This window comes from Kogia breviceps, chromosome 1 (assembly GCF_026419965.1).
Source record: "Kogia breviceps isolate mKogBre1 chromosome 1, mKogBre1 haplotype 1, whole genome shotgun sequence".
Taxonomy (NCBI): domain Eukaryota; kingdom Metazoa; phylum Chordata; class Mammalia; order Artiodactyla; family Physeteridae; genus Kogia; species Kogia breviceps.
The window spans coordinates 146,703,474-146,718,637 of NC_081310.1; the positions used below are offsets into that span (position 1 = coordinate 146,703,474).

Genomic DNA, 15,164 nt, shown 5'->3' on the forward strand with positions numbered 1-15,164 from the left:
TCCACTACTGCTTTCCTACCTGAGTATATGAAAGGCTTTGCTTTCTGGATCCCCTTTAAATGATCTAGGCTGTATAAAAGCCTAGGCTGTAGAAGCTAACGAAGGGTGAACAAGGGGGCCAACAACATTCTAAATGGTAGAACCTCCACCACCTGGGGCCTTGATTGACTATGTAAAACAGAGCATGTCTTTGTCTGCTTTACAACAGGCTTCGTGTGAATAACAAATATGTGTATTTATTACTGTATGTGCTGAGCCACTAAAATTTGGAGGTTATTGGTTGCTGTAGCAAACCTAGTCTATTATGATATCTTCCTTACTCCCCTTGGGGAAGCTTGACACTTCTTGGGTTGGCGCCAGCTGTGCAGGCAATGAGGCATCAAGATATCAATTTGCAACCCAAGCTTACTAACACCATACACAAAAATAAACCCAAAATGGATTAAAGACCTAAATGTAAGGCCAGACACTATGAAACTCTTAGAGGAAAACATAAGCAGAACACTCTATGACATAAACCACAGCAAGATCCTTTTTGACCCACATCCTAGAGAAATGGAAATAAAAACAAAAATAAACAAATGGGACCTAATGAAACTTAAAAGCTTTTGTACTGCAAAGGAAACCATAAACAAGATAAAAAGACAGCCCTCAGAATGGGAGAAAATATTTGCAAATGAAGCAACTGACAAAGGATTAATCTCCAAGATACACAAGCAGCTTGTGAAGCTCAGTATCAAAATAAACAAACAACCCAATCCAAAAATGGGCGGAAAACCTAAATAGACATTTCTCCAAACAAGACATACAGGATGCCAACAAACACATGAAAAGATGCTCAACAACACTAATCATTAGAGAAATGCAAATCAAAACCACAATGAGGTATCACCTCACACTGGTCAGAATGGCCATCATCAAAAAATCTAGAAACAATAAATGCTAGAGAGGGTGTGGAGAAAAGGGACCCCTCTTGCACTGTTGGTGGGAATGTAAATTGATACAGCCACTATGGAGAACAGTATGGAGATTCCTTAAAAAACTAAAAATAGAACTACCATATGACCCAGCAATCCCACTACTGGGCATATACCCTGAGAAAAGCGTAATTCAAAAAGTTACATGTACCACAATGTTCATTGCAGCACTATTTACAATAGCCAGGACATGGAAACAACCTAAATGTCCATCGACAGACGAATGGGTAAAGAAGATGTGGCACATACATACAATGGAATATTATTCAGCCGTAAAAAGAAATGAAATTGAGTAATCTGTAATGAGGTGGATGGACCTAGAGTCTGTTGTACAGAGTGAAGTAAGTCAGAAAGAGAAAAACAAACACTGTATGCTAACACATACATATGGAATCTAGAAAAACGGTACTGATGAACCTATTGGTAAGGCAGGAATAAAGATGCAGATATTGAGAATGGATTGAGGACACGGCGGGGAAAGGGAGCCTGGGATGAAGTGAGAGAGTAACACTGACATATAAACACTACTAAATGTAAAATAGATAGCTAGTGGGAAGCTGCTGCATAGCACAGGGACATCAGCTCGGTGCTTTGTGACCACCTAGAGGGGTGGGATAGGGAGGGTGGGAGGGAGACGCAAGAGGGAGGGGATATGGGGATATATATATATATATATATATATATATATATATGTATACATATATCTGATTCACTTTGTTGTACAGCAGAAACTAACACAACATTGTAAAGCAATGATACTCCAATAAAGATGTACAAAAAAAAAAGTAGGGTGGAAGATGAGAAAAAAAAAAAAACTAATGGGGAAATGAATGTTAATAAATACCTGCTATGTTTTGAGGAAAACAAAAAAAGCTATCAGGATAGTAAGCTTTTCTGTCTTCTAATCCAAGGTTCCTTCTAGGAAGTGACGCTACCAGGCAGAACAGTAGATTTTGAAAGACCTAGTCTGTTTACACTAGATATGATCAAACCTGTGGGAGATATAACAGGTCTTCAATCCCTAGAAATTCTGGAGATAAGTCCACCCTAATTATAGTTTATTTCACTTGCATGTGGTTCTTCTCACTAAGTAAGATTTCATTAATTAATATGGGAGGGGTGAGGGGGATACAAGGCCTGTAACAGAGGCAACTGGGAATTGTCCCTATGCGACTGAGCCTGAGCAGGACCTCCTGCTCTGTGCTGTCAAATTCCTACTCTGAGTTTATCTCAATTATGTGAGTGCAAAAACATAAACAATTTATAGTCTATTTATCTTGTATCTTTTCTTATTGGCCCAACAAATTCTCCTAAACTCACTAAATTTATATGTTGTATTTCTCTTAATATAACACACACATAATATGCAGAAAAGTTCCAAGTGTACTTGACTACATAATTACAGTTTTCAAAATCCTTTGCTGAAGACTGTTATAGGTAATTGTGTTTAATACTACCTTCTTCCCATTCGAATGCAAACTCCATGAGGACAAGGACTCTGTTTTGTGCTCTGCTTCTATCCCCAGAACTTAGAAATGGTCCTGGTGCACAATAGGCATGCAATACGTATTTTCTGGACAAATAATTCATTTTACAAGGATCACTTGTAGTTGCAATGAAAATAATGGATTGGAATTCAGTGAGACTAGAAGCAGAGAGTCCAGATGGAGACCACTGCAGTTCTTCCTATGAGAGATGGAAAATGATTCAGACCAATGTAGTTACAGGGGCAATGGAGAGAAGTGAACAGACTTGAGATATATTTAGGAGGCAGAGCAGAAAGGACTTGGTGATTGATTGGATGTTAGGCAATTTGCAGGGGCAAAAGTTAAGAGTTCCACCTTGGGCACTGAAATCAGAAAGGGATCACTGAGGAGAAGTGGTTTAAGAGGGCACAAGGTGGATGGATGTTAATGAGTCCAGTTGGTATGCATTCCCAAGATCTATTCAAGTGCCAGTGCCCAGCAAGAAATTGTGTATATCAATTCTGTAACTCAGGAGAGTGGTCTGTGCCTGGAAAACAGGTTTGGGAAAAAGCATAGCCATGTAAATTTTCAGTCATGTAAATATATGAAAGTAGTGTGTGGGAAGAGGGCCTAAGATAAAACCCTGAAGATTATCCACATTTAAGATTTTTTTTGAGGAATCAGAACTTGTTTATTGAATTGGTTGAACTTGGTAGGATGTACTCAGAAAATAGCTTCATTCTTCTTCCATCAATGTCTTCAAACTATTGGACAATATCTTGTCACCCTGGACAATATCTTGAACATATTCCATTAATTTTTTTCAACTTCTCTGTACCCAAAGAGTCCTATTTTCATATACTAAAATGTCCAGACCAATTTAAATTAAAACTCCCATCTAAAAGCTTCCATCCAGAGAAACTGCCTGGTGGTCCAGTGGTCAGGACTTGGTGATTTCACTGCCATGGCCCAAGTTTGATCCCTGGTCAGGGAACTAATATCTTGCAAGCCGCAAGGCCCAGCCAGAAAAAAAAAAAAAGCTTCCATCCAATTAGGAATTTGGGATTAATGTATACACACTACTATATATAAAATAGATAACCAACAAACACCTACTGTATAGCACAGGGAACTATACTTAGTACCTTGTAATAACTTATAATGGAAAATAATCTGAAAAAAATAACATATATCTCTCTAAATCGCTTTGCTGTACACCTGAACCTAAAACAACATTGTAAATCAACTACACTTCAGTTAGCTCCCCCTGTGCCCCCAGAAAAGATAAAAGCTTCATACAGTCCAAGCTTTCTTCCTCTAGCTCCAGCCTGACATAGTTTCCTAGTCATGGAGTAGAGAAAGGGTGTGGCTGTTCTTTCACTCTTTTTGCACCATACTTCCCCCATCCCCTCTCCGGTTCTTAGTTCCTTCCAGGTTAATGTAGGAAGGTGGGATAAAAGAAAACATAACAAAAGTGTTTCTTTTGTAGTTGTCTGTCAACTGCCCTTTCCCATGACAGATGTTAAAATGGTCTTCCTCCCGTGGGGACGTTGTAAGCTCTCTAAAGACACTTATCCCTCATCTTCGCCCAAACACCTGGGAATATCTACAGTGTGTTCTTCCTTAACTCAGAAAATCCATTATCCAAATGACCTCTCACAATTCCTCTCAACCGCCATCTTTTTTTTCTGCTGGGTAACCAAGGCCCACACAGCCCCCTTCCTGAGTTGGATTCTTGCAAGTTTGTGCCGCTTTCCTGTATTAGTCAAGATAGGCCAGGTTATGCTACAACAGCCCCTAAATCAGTAGACATTTACTCTCACTCATCTAGGTATCCATTGTGGGTTAGCAGGGGGCTCTATTTATTGTAGTCATGCAGGAACCCAGGCTGATAGAGTCTCCCTCTTGATTCACGCTTCTGTGATCACCACGTCAGGTGGAAACAAACACGGCAAACCCTGCGCTGACTCTTCAAGCTTCTACCCAGAAGTGACACATATCTTCTGCCCACATTTCATGGGCTAAAGCTAGGTATCTATCCAACTCTAACTTGAAGGAGAGTGAGGAAGTATCATCCACATGCCCTGATAAAGAGAAGAATTGGAAAATTTTCAAACAGCCCTAATGACTGACAAATCCCCACATGGTCCAGTTGGCCTGGAGGAAATATTCCAAACCCTGGTAACATGGGCTGCCCCCACTATCTCTCTCCATCTTCCCTGCCCCCTCCGCTGACAGAGCCTTTCCAGGCAGTTTCTGTCTTTATCACATAGACTTTTAAACGCTTTGAATCCCATGTCAGGCTCTCCATAGAACTGGGCTTGGCTCTAGTATCATCCTAGAAGTAAAACAAGAAGTTTTTTCATTTCAGCTGGGAGTAAGAGGCCAGTGTTCATTTCTGGAAAGCACTCAGCATAAATTTCTCTGAGTGTTCACTTATGGTCTCTCTCACTTGGCTTGAGATGAGGTAGCCTGCCCCTTACCCCTCTATGGAAGGAGAGAAAAAGTGCTGCTGCACTCCCCATTTGGCCAGCCACTCTCTTCCAAAAAATCCTCTCCCTCTAGCGATTCTCTAGATGAGCTGAGCACAGGATAAGATCTGTCCACTCTTAGCAAATTATAATATCAATACTTCTGTTCTGAATTTGAGGTACATGTTGTTTGTTTCTAGCCTTGGGTTTCAGCTTAAATTTGAGACACCAGGGCAAGTCCCATTTAGCATTTTATTCCATCTGTAAGTGTACTGGAGACAAACTACGAAAGAGGTAGGAAGAAAACCAGGAGAATATATAGTCTTGAGAGCCAAGGAGTATTTCAAAAAGAAAGAAGTATTGTGGAATTTTTAAAAAAATGATACAAATGAACTTATTTACAAAACAGAAACAGACTCAGAGACTTCGAAAACAAACTTATGGTTACCAAAGGGGAAAGGTGCGGGGGAGGGATGAATTAGGAGTTTGGGATTAACAGATATATATGTAAAAAAAATCTATATGTAAAATAGATAATCAACAAGGACCTACTGTATAGGACAGGGAACTCTACTCAGTATTCTGTAATAACCCATACCAGAAAAGAATCTGAAAAAGAATGGATATGTGTATATGTATAACTGAATCACTTTGCTGTACATCTGAAACTAACACAACATTGTAAATCAACTATAATCCAATATAAAATAAAATTAAATAAAAAGGAAGAAGGAAGTGTTCAACTGTTTCTGAATCTGTTGAGAGACCAAGAAAAATAAGGGCATAAAATTGTCCATTGGATTTTGGGTAAAGTGTGATGAGCTCTCCAAGGGTGGTTTGAGAAGAAGGGTGGTGGAGGAGGAGTCGTGGAACAGCGCTGAGAGTGAAAGGGAGGTGAGGACAGCCACCACAGCAAGCACACACCAGAATTGTGGCTGTGAAGGGCAGAGAGGTGGAAGGTGGTGCTCCAGGGAAACGTGGGGTTAAGAGGAAGGATTATTGTCCTTTAGATGAGAGACTTGATCATATTTCAGTGCTAATAAAAAAGGAACTCGGGCTTCCCTGGTGGCGCAGTGGTTGAGAGTCTGCCTGCCGATGCAGGGGACACGGGTTCGTGCCCCGGTCCGGGAAGATCCCACATGCCGCGGAGCGGCTGAGCCCGTGAGCCATGGCCGCTGAGCCTGCGCGTCCGGAGCCTGTGCTCCGCAACGGGAGAGGCCACAACAGTGAGAGGCCCGCGTACCGCAAAAAAACAACAACAAAAAAGGGAACTCATTGAGAATGAGAGATTAAATGTTTGATGAAAAGGTTTTCAATCAGTAAATCATTTCTGAAAGAAAACGAAGCCACATAAGAGATGTTTAATTCCCTGAAAAGATGCTGGTAGGGAGTGGGGTGCGCTTTCCTGTATTGGTGGTGGTTGTGGAGAACAAAGGGAAGAACTGGAACACTGTCTCCTATGAATGCTAATGGTGCTTGTGTGAACCTTTTGATTTCTACACATTTTAAAGTATTTAACTTGGGATGATTTTTTTTTAAGTAACTTCCTGCGGTATGTGTAAAAAAGATGTGTTCCCACAACTCCATTTCAAACTTGTTTCCAGATTTAGTTGTGTGGATTGCTAAGGTTGATCTCAAGATGTTCATAGATCATAATTAAAAACCAGGCCATTGTTTTCATCTCAGTCCCTGACATGCTCCCCAACTTCCCTCTACCGCCACCACCTAATATGGTGCCTAGAAACAGTAGGAGGAATGTATGAAAGAACAAAGTAGTATTGTATGTGCAGCAGATAATAGAGAATGTCTCACTCAACTCCATTCCAACCCCCTTGTCAAGTGCTTTACTGAGCAGTCGAGGCTAGAAAGCTCAAAGCTACAGATTTTAGACTTCCTTAGAGCTCATTTTCCATATATGACCTCACTTCCACCAAGTAGATACAGCAAAGTAAAAACTGGAAGATGGAAGTGACCACTGTGAGATGGAAAGCATGCATCTGCCAGCTCTCTCTGGAGGCTTTTGACTTTCCTGCAGCAGTGGTAGCTGAGGTTCTAGTATCTGGTCCTTAACTGTGAGGGTATTTGGAAGTTAATGATGCACCTTAAAAGCCTAGCAGAGTGTTTCAGAAACAGGGTGGCTGAGGCAGTGTGGTCCTAGGGTTAGCTGCCATGGCTGCAGCTTCCCAGTCATGTCAGAGGCAGCAGCACCCTTAATTTGTCGGTTCTGCAGTCTTGTTCTGAGTGAGAGTCATTTGTGGAAGCTCAAACTAGAGCCCCTCCTCCACATCCTTCCAATGATTGGGTTCTGGAAAGTGGTTGCTCCAATAGCTTGGAATGATGATGTCACAGCATGGAATCCCCAGTCAACCCATGATGTTCATGTACCATCAGTGAGAAATAAACCTTGGTTGTTTTATAAAAGTGAGGTTTGGGGGCTGTTGGTTATTGCAGGACATCCCAGGCCATCCTGTGGATCCAGTAATTCATCTCTTTTTCTTTAAACTGTGTTGAGTGAATCCTATTGTCTGTGATTGAGCCCCGAACAATTATTTCCAGGAATATGACACTGACATACAGCTTAAAAACTAAGCTTATGAGATCATTGTTGCTCCTCAAATGAGGGGAAGCATCTTCTACTTCTTTTATTTCTCCATAGCGTATGAAGCCTAGCAGTAGCGCCACCACATTGCACACCCCCAGGGGTCACTATTCACACTGCAGTGGTACCCTGAGGAGACTGCACTGTGAAGGATACACCTAGATTTTGGCAAATACCCGGCGCAGCCAAGTGCTAGAGGCACAGCAGGAAATTGATCTTATTTGGTTTGTCTCATAAGAAGGAGGTTAGGAAGGAAACAAAACCAATAAGTATAACATAATGTTTCACTAAATTATTCACTAAGTTAATATAGTTATAATGACAATAAGACCCTGAGACAAAGGGCTGAATCCCTTTGGAACCATCCCAATTTTTATTAAAATGCTCAATATAATTCTGATTTTTTAGTCTGAGTTTATCTCAAATCTATCATACAAGAGAAGACAGATGGTGTACTTGCTAGGATTAGGTCCAGCTATCTGTAGCAGAAAAATCCCAAATAACATTGACTTATGCAAGAGGTAAGTATTTTTCTCTGTTACACAGAAGTTCAATAGGAGACAGTCCAGGGTAGAGCAGCTTTAGGAAGTTGTCAGGGACCCAGGCTCTTACCCTCAACATGTGTCATTACGTTATAGTCCAAAGTGGCTGCTCAATTCATCATGTCTACATTCAAAGAAGCAAGAAGGATAAAGGGGGAAGACAAGTAAGTTCCTTCCCTTTAAGGGTTCACACTGCACTTCTAATTACATATGACAGAACTTAGTCATATGATCATACTTTTAGCTGTGACGTTACGAATGGAGTCTATTCTGGACACCTCTTATCTAACTAGAAAGTAAGGTTTATATTACTAAGAAAGGAAGAACAGATGTGGGGAATATTTAGCAATCTATAGCATAGATGTTTAGTGTAGTGGGTTGGATAATGCCCCTTCAAAGTTTATGTCCACACTGAACCTCAGTATTATAATTGCAGATATAATTAGTTAAGAACCTCAGGATGAAATAATGACTGGTATTCTTACTGTCAAAGGAAAGGACAGAGAGGAAAAAGGCCATGTGAAGATGGAAGCAGAGACTGGAGTGATGCCGCCACAAGCCAAGGAGCACCAGGAACCACCAGGGGCTGGAAAAGGCAAGGAAGGATCCTTCCCTAGAGTTTGCAGAGGGTGGGTGGCTCTACCACCACCTTAAATTCAGACTCCTGGCCTCCAGAACTGTGGAAGAATAAATTTCTGTTGTTTCAAGACATGGAGTTTGGGGTAATTTGTTACGGCAGCCCTAGGAAATGAATACAGTTAAATTCTGTTATAGTTATTACTGAAATTGAGGGCTAACACAGCATAGCTATAACAGTCATGTTACTATATCATTTTGATTACAATTCCTATAGTAATCCAGAGGCAGGTTAGCTTTTGATTTAGTAGGGTACCCCTGGTTCAGAATCTGTTCTCTCACTATTCTCATCATAGAACCATGATTTTCAGCTCTGCACAAAAGAAAATGGAGATATAATATAGGCAATTTACATTTATTTAGCACGTTCTGTGTAGCAAGCACCTAACATACATTTTCTCATAATCCTTACAACTCTCCTACGGTATGGTTAGTATTATACCCATTTAACAGATTAGGACACAGGATGATAGAGGTTAAATGTATGGTATACTTGTCGTTAAGGGCAGAATCAATGCTTATACACAGGTCTGTCTGACTGTCAAATACAGGCTCCTTCCTAAAGGGGTGATTAGGCTGGGGAATAACTGACTCATCTACCTAATAGGACACTTTGTGCCAAAGGCCAATTAACTTGCAGAGGGGATAAAGCTTTCCAGTGACTATGTGTTCACTTCCAGGCACGATTTCCCATGTCAAAGCAATTCAACTCAAATAAACTCAACAAATCTTGGTGTGCTGGGCACTGAAGGGGATGTAATGATAGGTAAGACGATCCTTCTCCTCAAGTTGCTTACCACCTTAGCAGTGGCTAGGGACTGGAGGTCTATAATGGGACTGTACGAGTGTCTTGGAACACTGGCTCTTATTCATGGTTATACATTAGACTCAGTTGGACATGCTTTTAGAAATCCAGATTCCTAGGCTCCACCCTAGCCTATGGAATCAGAATATTTGAGAGTGGGCCCCAGGACTCTGCATTTTTAAAAAGCTCTCTGGGTGATTCTTATCTAGCCAGCCCAACTCCAATTTTAGGAATATTTTCCTTATATCATACCTTAAATGTTAGTGATAAAACACTAGCTATATATGATGATATAATTTTTCTTAGTATTAATTGTACATTACTTATATATCTCAGGAGCTTTAATACCAGAGCACTATTTTGATAATTCCTAAATATCAATACATTTATAGGGCCTCTCTCAAGAAGGAACAGCATTTTTTATTCCTCTGAGAAATATGAAAATAGGTTACAAAGAGGCCATAAAAACTTACTTACATGCCATCAAAACCATCCAGCAATAGCCTAGCTCTGTGGTATCTAGATAGTTCACATGGACCAAGTGTTGAGGTAATGGAGTTTTTCACTCTCAAGCAGCTCATGGTGAATCCAGCGTTTGGAGAGGCAGAAAGATAGGTACATCAACTACTATCATAGCTGGATCCGCCACAGCTAAAGGAGTTTGAATCACACTATAAATGTATTTAGGAAGTTATAACTAGAATTGAAATTCTTACCTATTACAATAATACCTATTTACAATGTATCTTAACTTTTACTTGAATCGTGTGTAACCTCTTCACTCCCCAGGAAGTTAGGTTAGTTTTCTTTAAAACTCTTTCCACTTAGCAGTGAATGGAAGGCTCTAAAGATGCACTCTATTTAATAGGTACGACAGCTGCCAAACAGGGCTACTGGCAAACTTATTTAAATTTTTAATCATCATGGCAGATGAACACAGAAGGAAAGAACTATATAAATCCTCCCACCAGTGTAGCTATAAAAACATCCAAACAGTACTGGAAAGACCAGTTTCCATTTTGTGGAAATAAGTTTTGCTGGGTACATTGTACCACTTTTTTCTCATAGTCAAAAAATGGTTCTAAGTCATATGTGTTCAATTATATTACAGGATATATATTCAATTTACTATTACTATTAACATAATATCAGCTTTCCCTTAAAAATCATTTTCCAATTAATGCAAAAAGTATTAAACAAAAGCAAGAATTTGATTTGGGAAAATTATTTACTGAATGAAATAAATGAACAATAGAGAAGTGTGGGGAAAAATAGTTTTGTCCTCTACTGAGAAAAAAGCAAAGAAGCGTTAGAATATTGAAATAAATCTTTAGTAACCTGATCTTTTAAAATTCCATGAATGAAAAAATTCTGATTAATTTTTTAATATTTGGGGGATGATGCCAAGAGGATGTCATTTCCTTCAGCAAATATTGTTCATGCTACATCCATCATCTAGAATCATGTAGGGGCTTTATTCCCTGAATACATGTGCGTCTGAGAGGTATATAGAAAGTAGCCACAAAGACCACAGACTCTGGCTCTAGATCGTTTGGGTTTAAATGCTAGTTCTGCCTTCCAGAGGCTGTGTGATACTGGATATCACCCTTAACCTCTCTGTGCCTCAGCTTCCTCCTCTGTGAGGAGGACAATGATGGCACCCACCGCATAGGCTTATTAAGAGAATTAAATAAGTAATCTGCTACATGTGATGCCCTTAGAACAGTGTCTGGCCCACAGTGAGCACTTAGCTGTTATTATTATCCTAACTTATATTTGAGGGTTATTATCTCTTTTCTAGTGTACCAGAATCACAGGGGTCAACAGGTAATTGATGGGCTGCTAAGGGCCCTGTATACAATGCACCCTTTAGTAATAGGGTAATTCAACCATAAATATTTACTGTAAGCTGGCACTGTCCTAGGCATACAGAATAGGTCAGTGACCAAAAATAAAAATCTCTGCCCTTGTGGAGCTTCCTTTCCAGTAGGGGCAGATAGAAAATACATAACAAACAATAAGTAAATTGTATCATATGTTAGAAGATAATAAATATTTGATGAAAAAAGAGAGGAGGATACAGGGAATTTAGAGTTCAGGTGGAGGGTACTGGTTGCACTTAGGTGACATTTGAGCAAAGACATGAAAGGGATAAGAGGAGTCGACATTGCCAGGACCAGCAGTGCCAAGACCCTAAGACAGAGCACTGTGCATGCCTGGCATGTTCAAACAACTGCAAGGCCAGCGCGCTGGAGTAGAGCGAGTGAGATGGGGAGAAACGGCTGTGAATGACATCAAAGACTTAACTGGGAGTAGGGTGGGAGTTTGTGAGCAGGGAAGCAGATTGTGTGGGACCACACAGACCATTGTAGACTCTGACTTTCACTGACTGTGATGGGAGCTACTGCAGGGTTTGAAACTGAGAAGTGCCATCTGAGCTAAGTTTTACATCCTCTGGCTGCTGTGTGGAAGCAATAAGGGATCAAGGAGGAAAGAGGGACAACGGTGACTAGTTTCTTCAAGTAATCCAGAGAGGAAATGATGATGACTGGGACCAGAGAGCAGCAGAACTGATGAGAAGTGATCAGATCTGGATATAGTCTGAAAATAGACCCAAGAGAGTGGCTTGATGGATTGGATGGAATGTGAGAGAAACAGGGAAATGAAGGGTGACTCCCAGATTTTCGGCCTGAAGTACTAGAAGAATGGAGTGGTCATCAATGGCCATGGGGAAAGACTTCCCGGGGCCTAGGTTTCAGGTTGGGGATGATTAGAAGCTCTGCATAATTAGTTCGTAGTTTTGGTGGGGCAAGATTTTTTTTTTTTTTTTTTTGGCTGTGTCGCATGGTGTGAGGAATCTTAGTTCTCAACCAGGGATCAAACCCGTGCCCCTTGCATTGGAAGCACAGCGTCTTAACCACTGGACAGTCAGGGGAGTCCCATAGGGTAAGATTTGGCACCAATATTTCACTTTAAGAGAAAGACATATGTTTCATGTTATTAAAAATCCACTATTATTGAATTACTGACAAAGTGTCCATAAACATACTAAATTAACCCATAGGTACTTTACTGAAAAAAATTGTTAAAGAAAAAATATGATCGTTATGGAAAAGTGACATTTTTATTACTTCTGAAAATGAAAAGAAGTTTTTATTTTAAAGTCCTCCGTGATTACGAATATAATGCATATTCACTGAAAACAATGTTGAAAATACAGTAAATTAGAAAGTAGGGGGAAGTAACCTGTAGTTTTACCACCCAGGGAAAAATAATGTTAACAATCTTGTATGTCTTTCCTCTCTTTCTCATAAATTCATATATATGCCTATCCATATATCCATATCTATATCTATACATGTATTACAATAATGTGTCATATTTAGACATAATTTTGTATATTGCTTTGTTCCCATGGAAATAAATATTTTTTAATATTATGTGAGCTCTAAACATTTTTAATGGCTTCTTACTATCTCTTCACATCCATAAGCATAATTTCCTTCTATTGATGACTTAATTTTCATCACGAATGAAGATTCTTCTCCCCAGGGCCGAGTCCTTGGACATCTCTTCCCCATCTCCAGTCACTCTCAACCAGTCTTGTAACTGTAAACATCTATATGCTGACAACTCCCCAATTTACGTCATCAACATGGACCACCCTCTCCTCTCCAGACTTGAACCCCCAGTTGTCTCTTCATCACAATCTGTTTCATCTTGGTTGCTGGCAAGTCCATCCTTCCAGTTGCTCAGCCAAAACTCTGAGATCACCCTTGACTCTTCCCTTTCAAACTTCACATCCACTTTGCCAGGAAATTCTCTTGACTTGACCTTCAAATTACATCCAAACTCTGATCACTTCTCGCCATCTTCACTGCTACCAGTGCAGTCTGAATGCCCACCATCTCTCGCCTGAATTATTTACCGTAGTTGTCCCAATGGGCTCCCTTCTTCCTCCCCGGCACTCTGTTGTATATTCTCAACGTGGGATCCAGGGTTATCGTTTAAAAACCTAAGATCATGTCATTCCAAACCCTCTGATGACTCTCCATCTCACTCAGAGTAAAAGCCTAAGTCCTTAAAATGGGGCACAAGGCCTGACACGATCTGCCATTCCCCCACCTCCTACTTCCTGCTTTTCTATCCTTGTCACTCCTCTAACCAGGTCAGTCTTCCCCCCCCAATTCACTTTGTTCCAGCCACAGTGTTCTAGCCTTGCTGTTTCTTGAACAGCCACACCTGACCCCATCTTAGGGCCTTTCATTGGCTGCACCCTCAGATACCTGCATGACCCTCATCTCTTTCAAGTCTCTGATCAAATCTCACCTCCTCAATTGAGGCCCACCCTAATCATCACATTCCTGAAAATTTTTTCCCTTAGCACTCAACATGTTTTTATAGCTACCAATTTTATGGTTATTTTTTCCTTTCTCCCTTCCTCACTAGAATACAAGGTCCACAGAACTGAGATCTTTGTTTTGTTCACTATTGTATCCAAGTACCCGGCACAGTGCCTGGCACATAGTGTGTTCAAGAAATACACATTGATTGAATGAATGCCAGTCTCTCTATTTTGTATGGCATTTTTTCGGAGATATTTTCCAGTTTTTCATTCAAAATATTTTTAGTAGTGTATGTACGAATATTTCTTTTGTCAGTATTTATTCTGAGACTGTTTATTTTTTCTTTTAGTTTTGGTTATTCCATGACAATATGCGAGTTACTGCTTTAAAATGCACCAGGGATTTTGTTTTTATTTAGATATGGTGAGGCCAGCAGATCAAAAGATGGCTACCAATTCAGAGACAGTTTGATGGTTGTTAACTAAACTTACTGTGGAAATCATTTTGCAGTCTGTGCATATATCAAATCATCATGTTGTACACCTGAAGCTAATACAATGTTATGTGTCAGTTACATCTCAATAAGGCTGGGGAAAAAAAAGATACAGTTACTTACAGTTCCCAAGAAAAGGGGCATGCCATGCATGCAAGGCCGCTTGGGGAAACACCAGGGTTGGTCAGGAGGCAGAAGGGATATGGAGAAGATACAGCCATGAGTGTTTATTGTGGTTTCTGTGGGAAATGCAAGACAAGGCAGGGTAAGCAGATTTAGGATTAACTAGTTTGAATAATTTCAGTGGGCTCTGGGCTATAGAGGTGGTCCCTAGTTGTCCCTGGTTCTGGGACGATTTAGAACAGGGGGACAGTATCCTGGACTGCAGGAGCCTGATAAAACAAGGTAGGTGGAGGCATGGACTCAGGATTGGTTGGTTTGCATATTAAAGACAAGCTTGCACTCTCTAGAAATCAGCTAACCCTGACAGAGGCAGTCCCTCTCCTGGTCCCCAAGATGTCAAAGCACCATAAAATATAGAAAATAAAAAAATATGATTAATACAGGTACCTACATGTATGTAAAACTATAACTCAAGGCGCTTTCTGTTTCATTCAGGCCTTCTAGTATGCTCTTTCCTTGCCTGGAACTCCTTCCCTTTCCTTGTTTGCATGACTATTATTCATCCTTCAGATCCCAACTTGAAGGTCATTTATCAGGTTGCCATGTGAGAGCAGAGTTTGTCCTTTTCATTCATCACTGTATCCCCAGTTCTCAGCCTGCATCTTCATGATTCTAGAGAGGAAATTTAACACAGATATTAACCCTC

The 15,164-nt window shown here is 40.4% G+C and overlaps 1 protein-coding gene across 1 annotated transcript in view; it reads right to left on the minus strand.

Moving 5' to 3' along the window:
- The window catches only part of RAVER2 (ribonucleoprotein, PTB binding 2), a 138,434-nt gene extending 123,931 nt beyond the window's left edge, over window positions 1–14,503 (minus strand). Inside the window, exon 1 of the mRNA XM_067006669.1 lies at window positions 14,459–14,503. Coding sequence (XP_066862770.1) covers window positions 14,459–14,488 — 30 coding nt within the window. The 5' untranslated portion in view covers window positions 14,489–14,503. The remainder of the gene's footprint in view (window positions 1–14,458) is intronic.
- Between the last annotated feature and the right edge of the window lie 661 nt (window positions 14,504–15,164).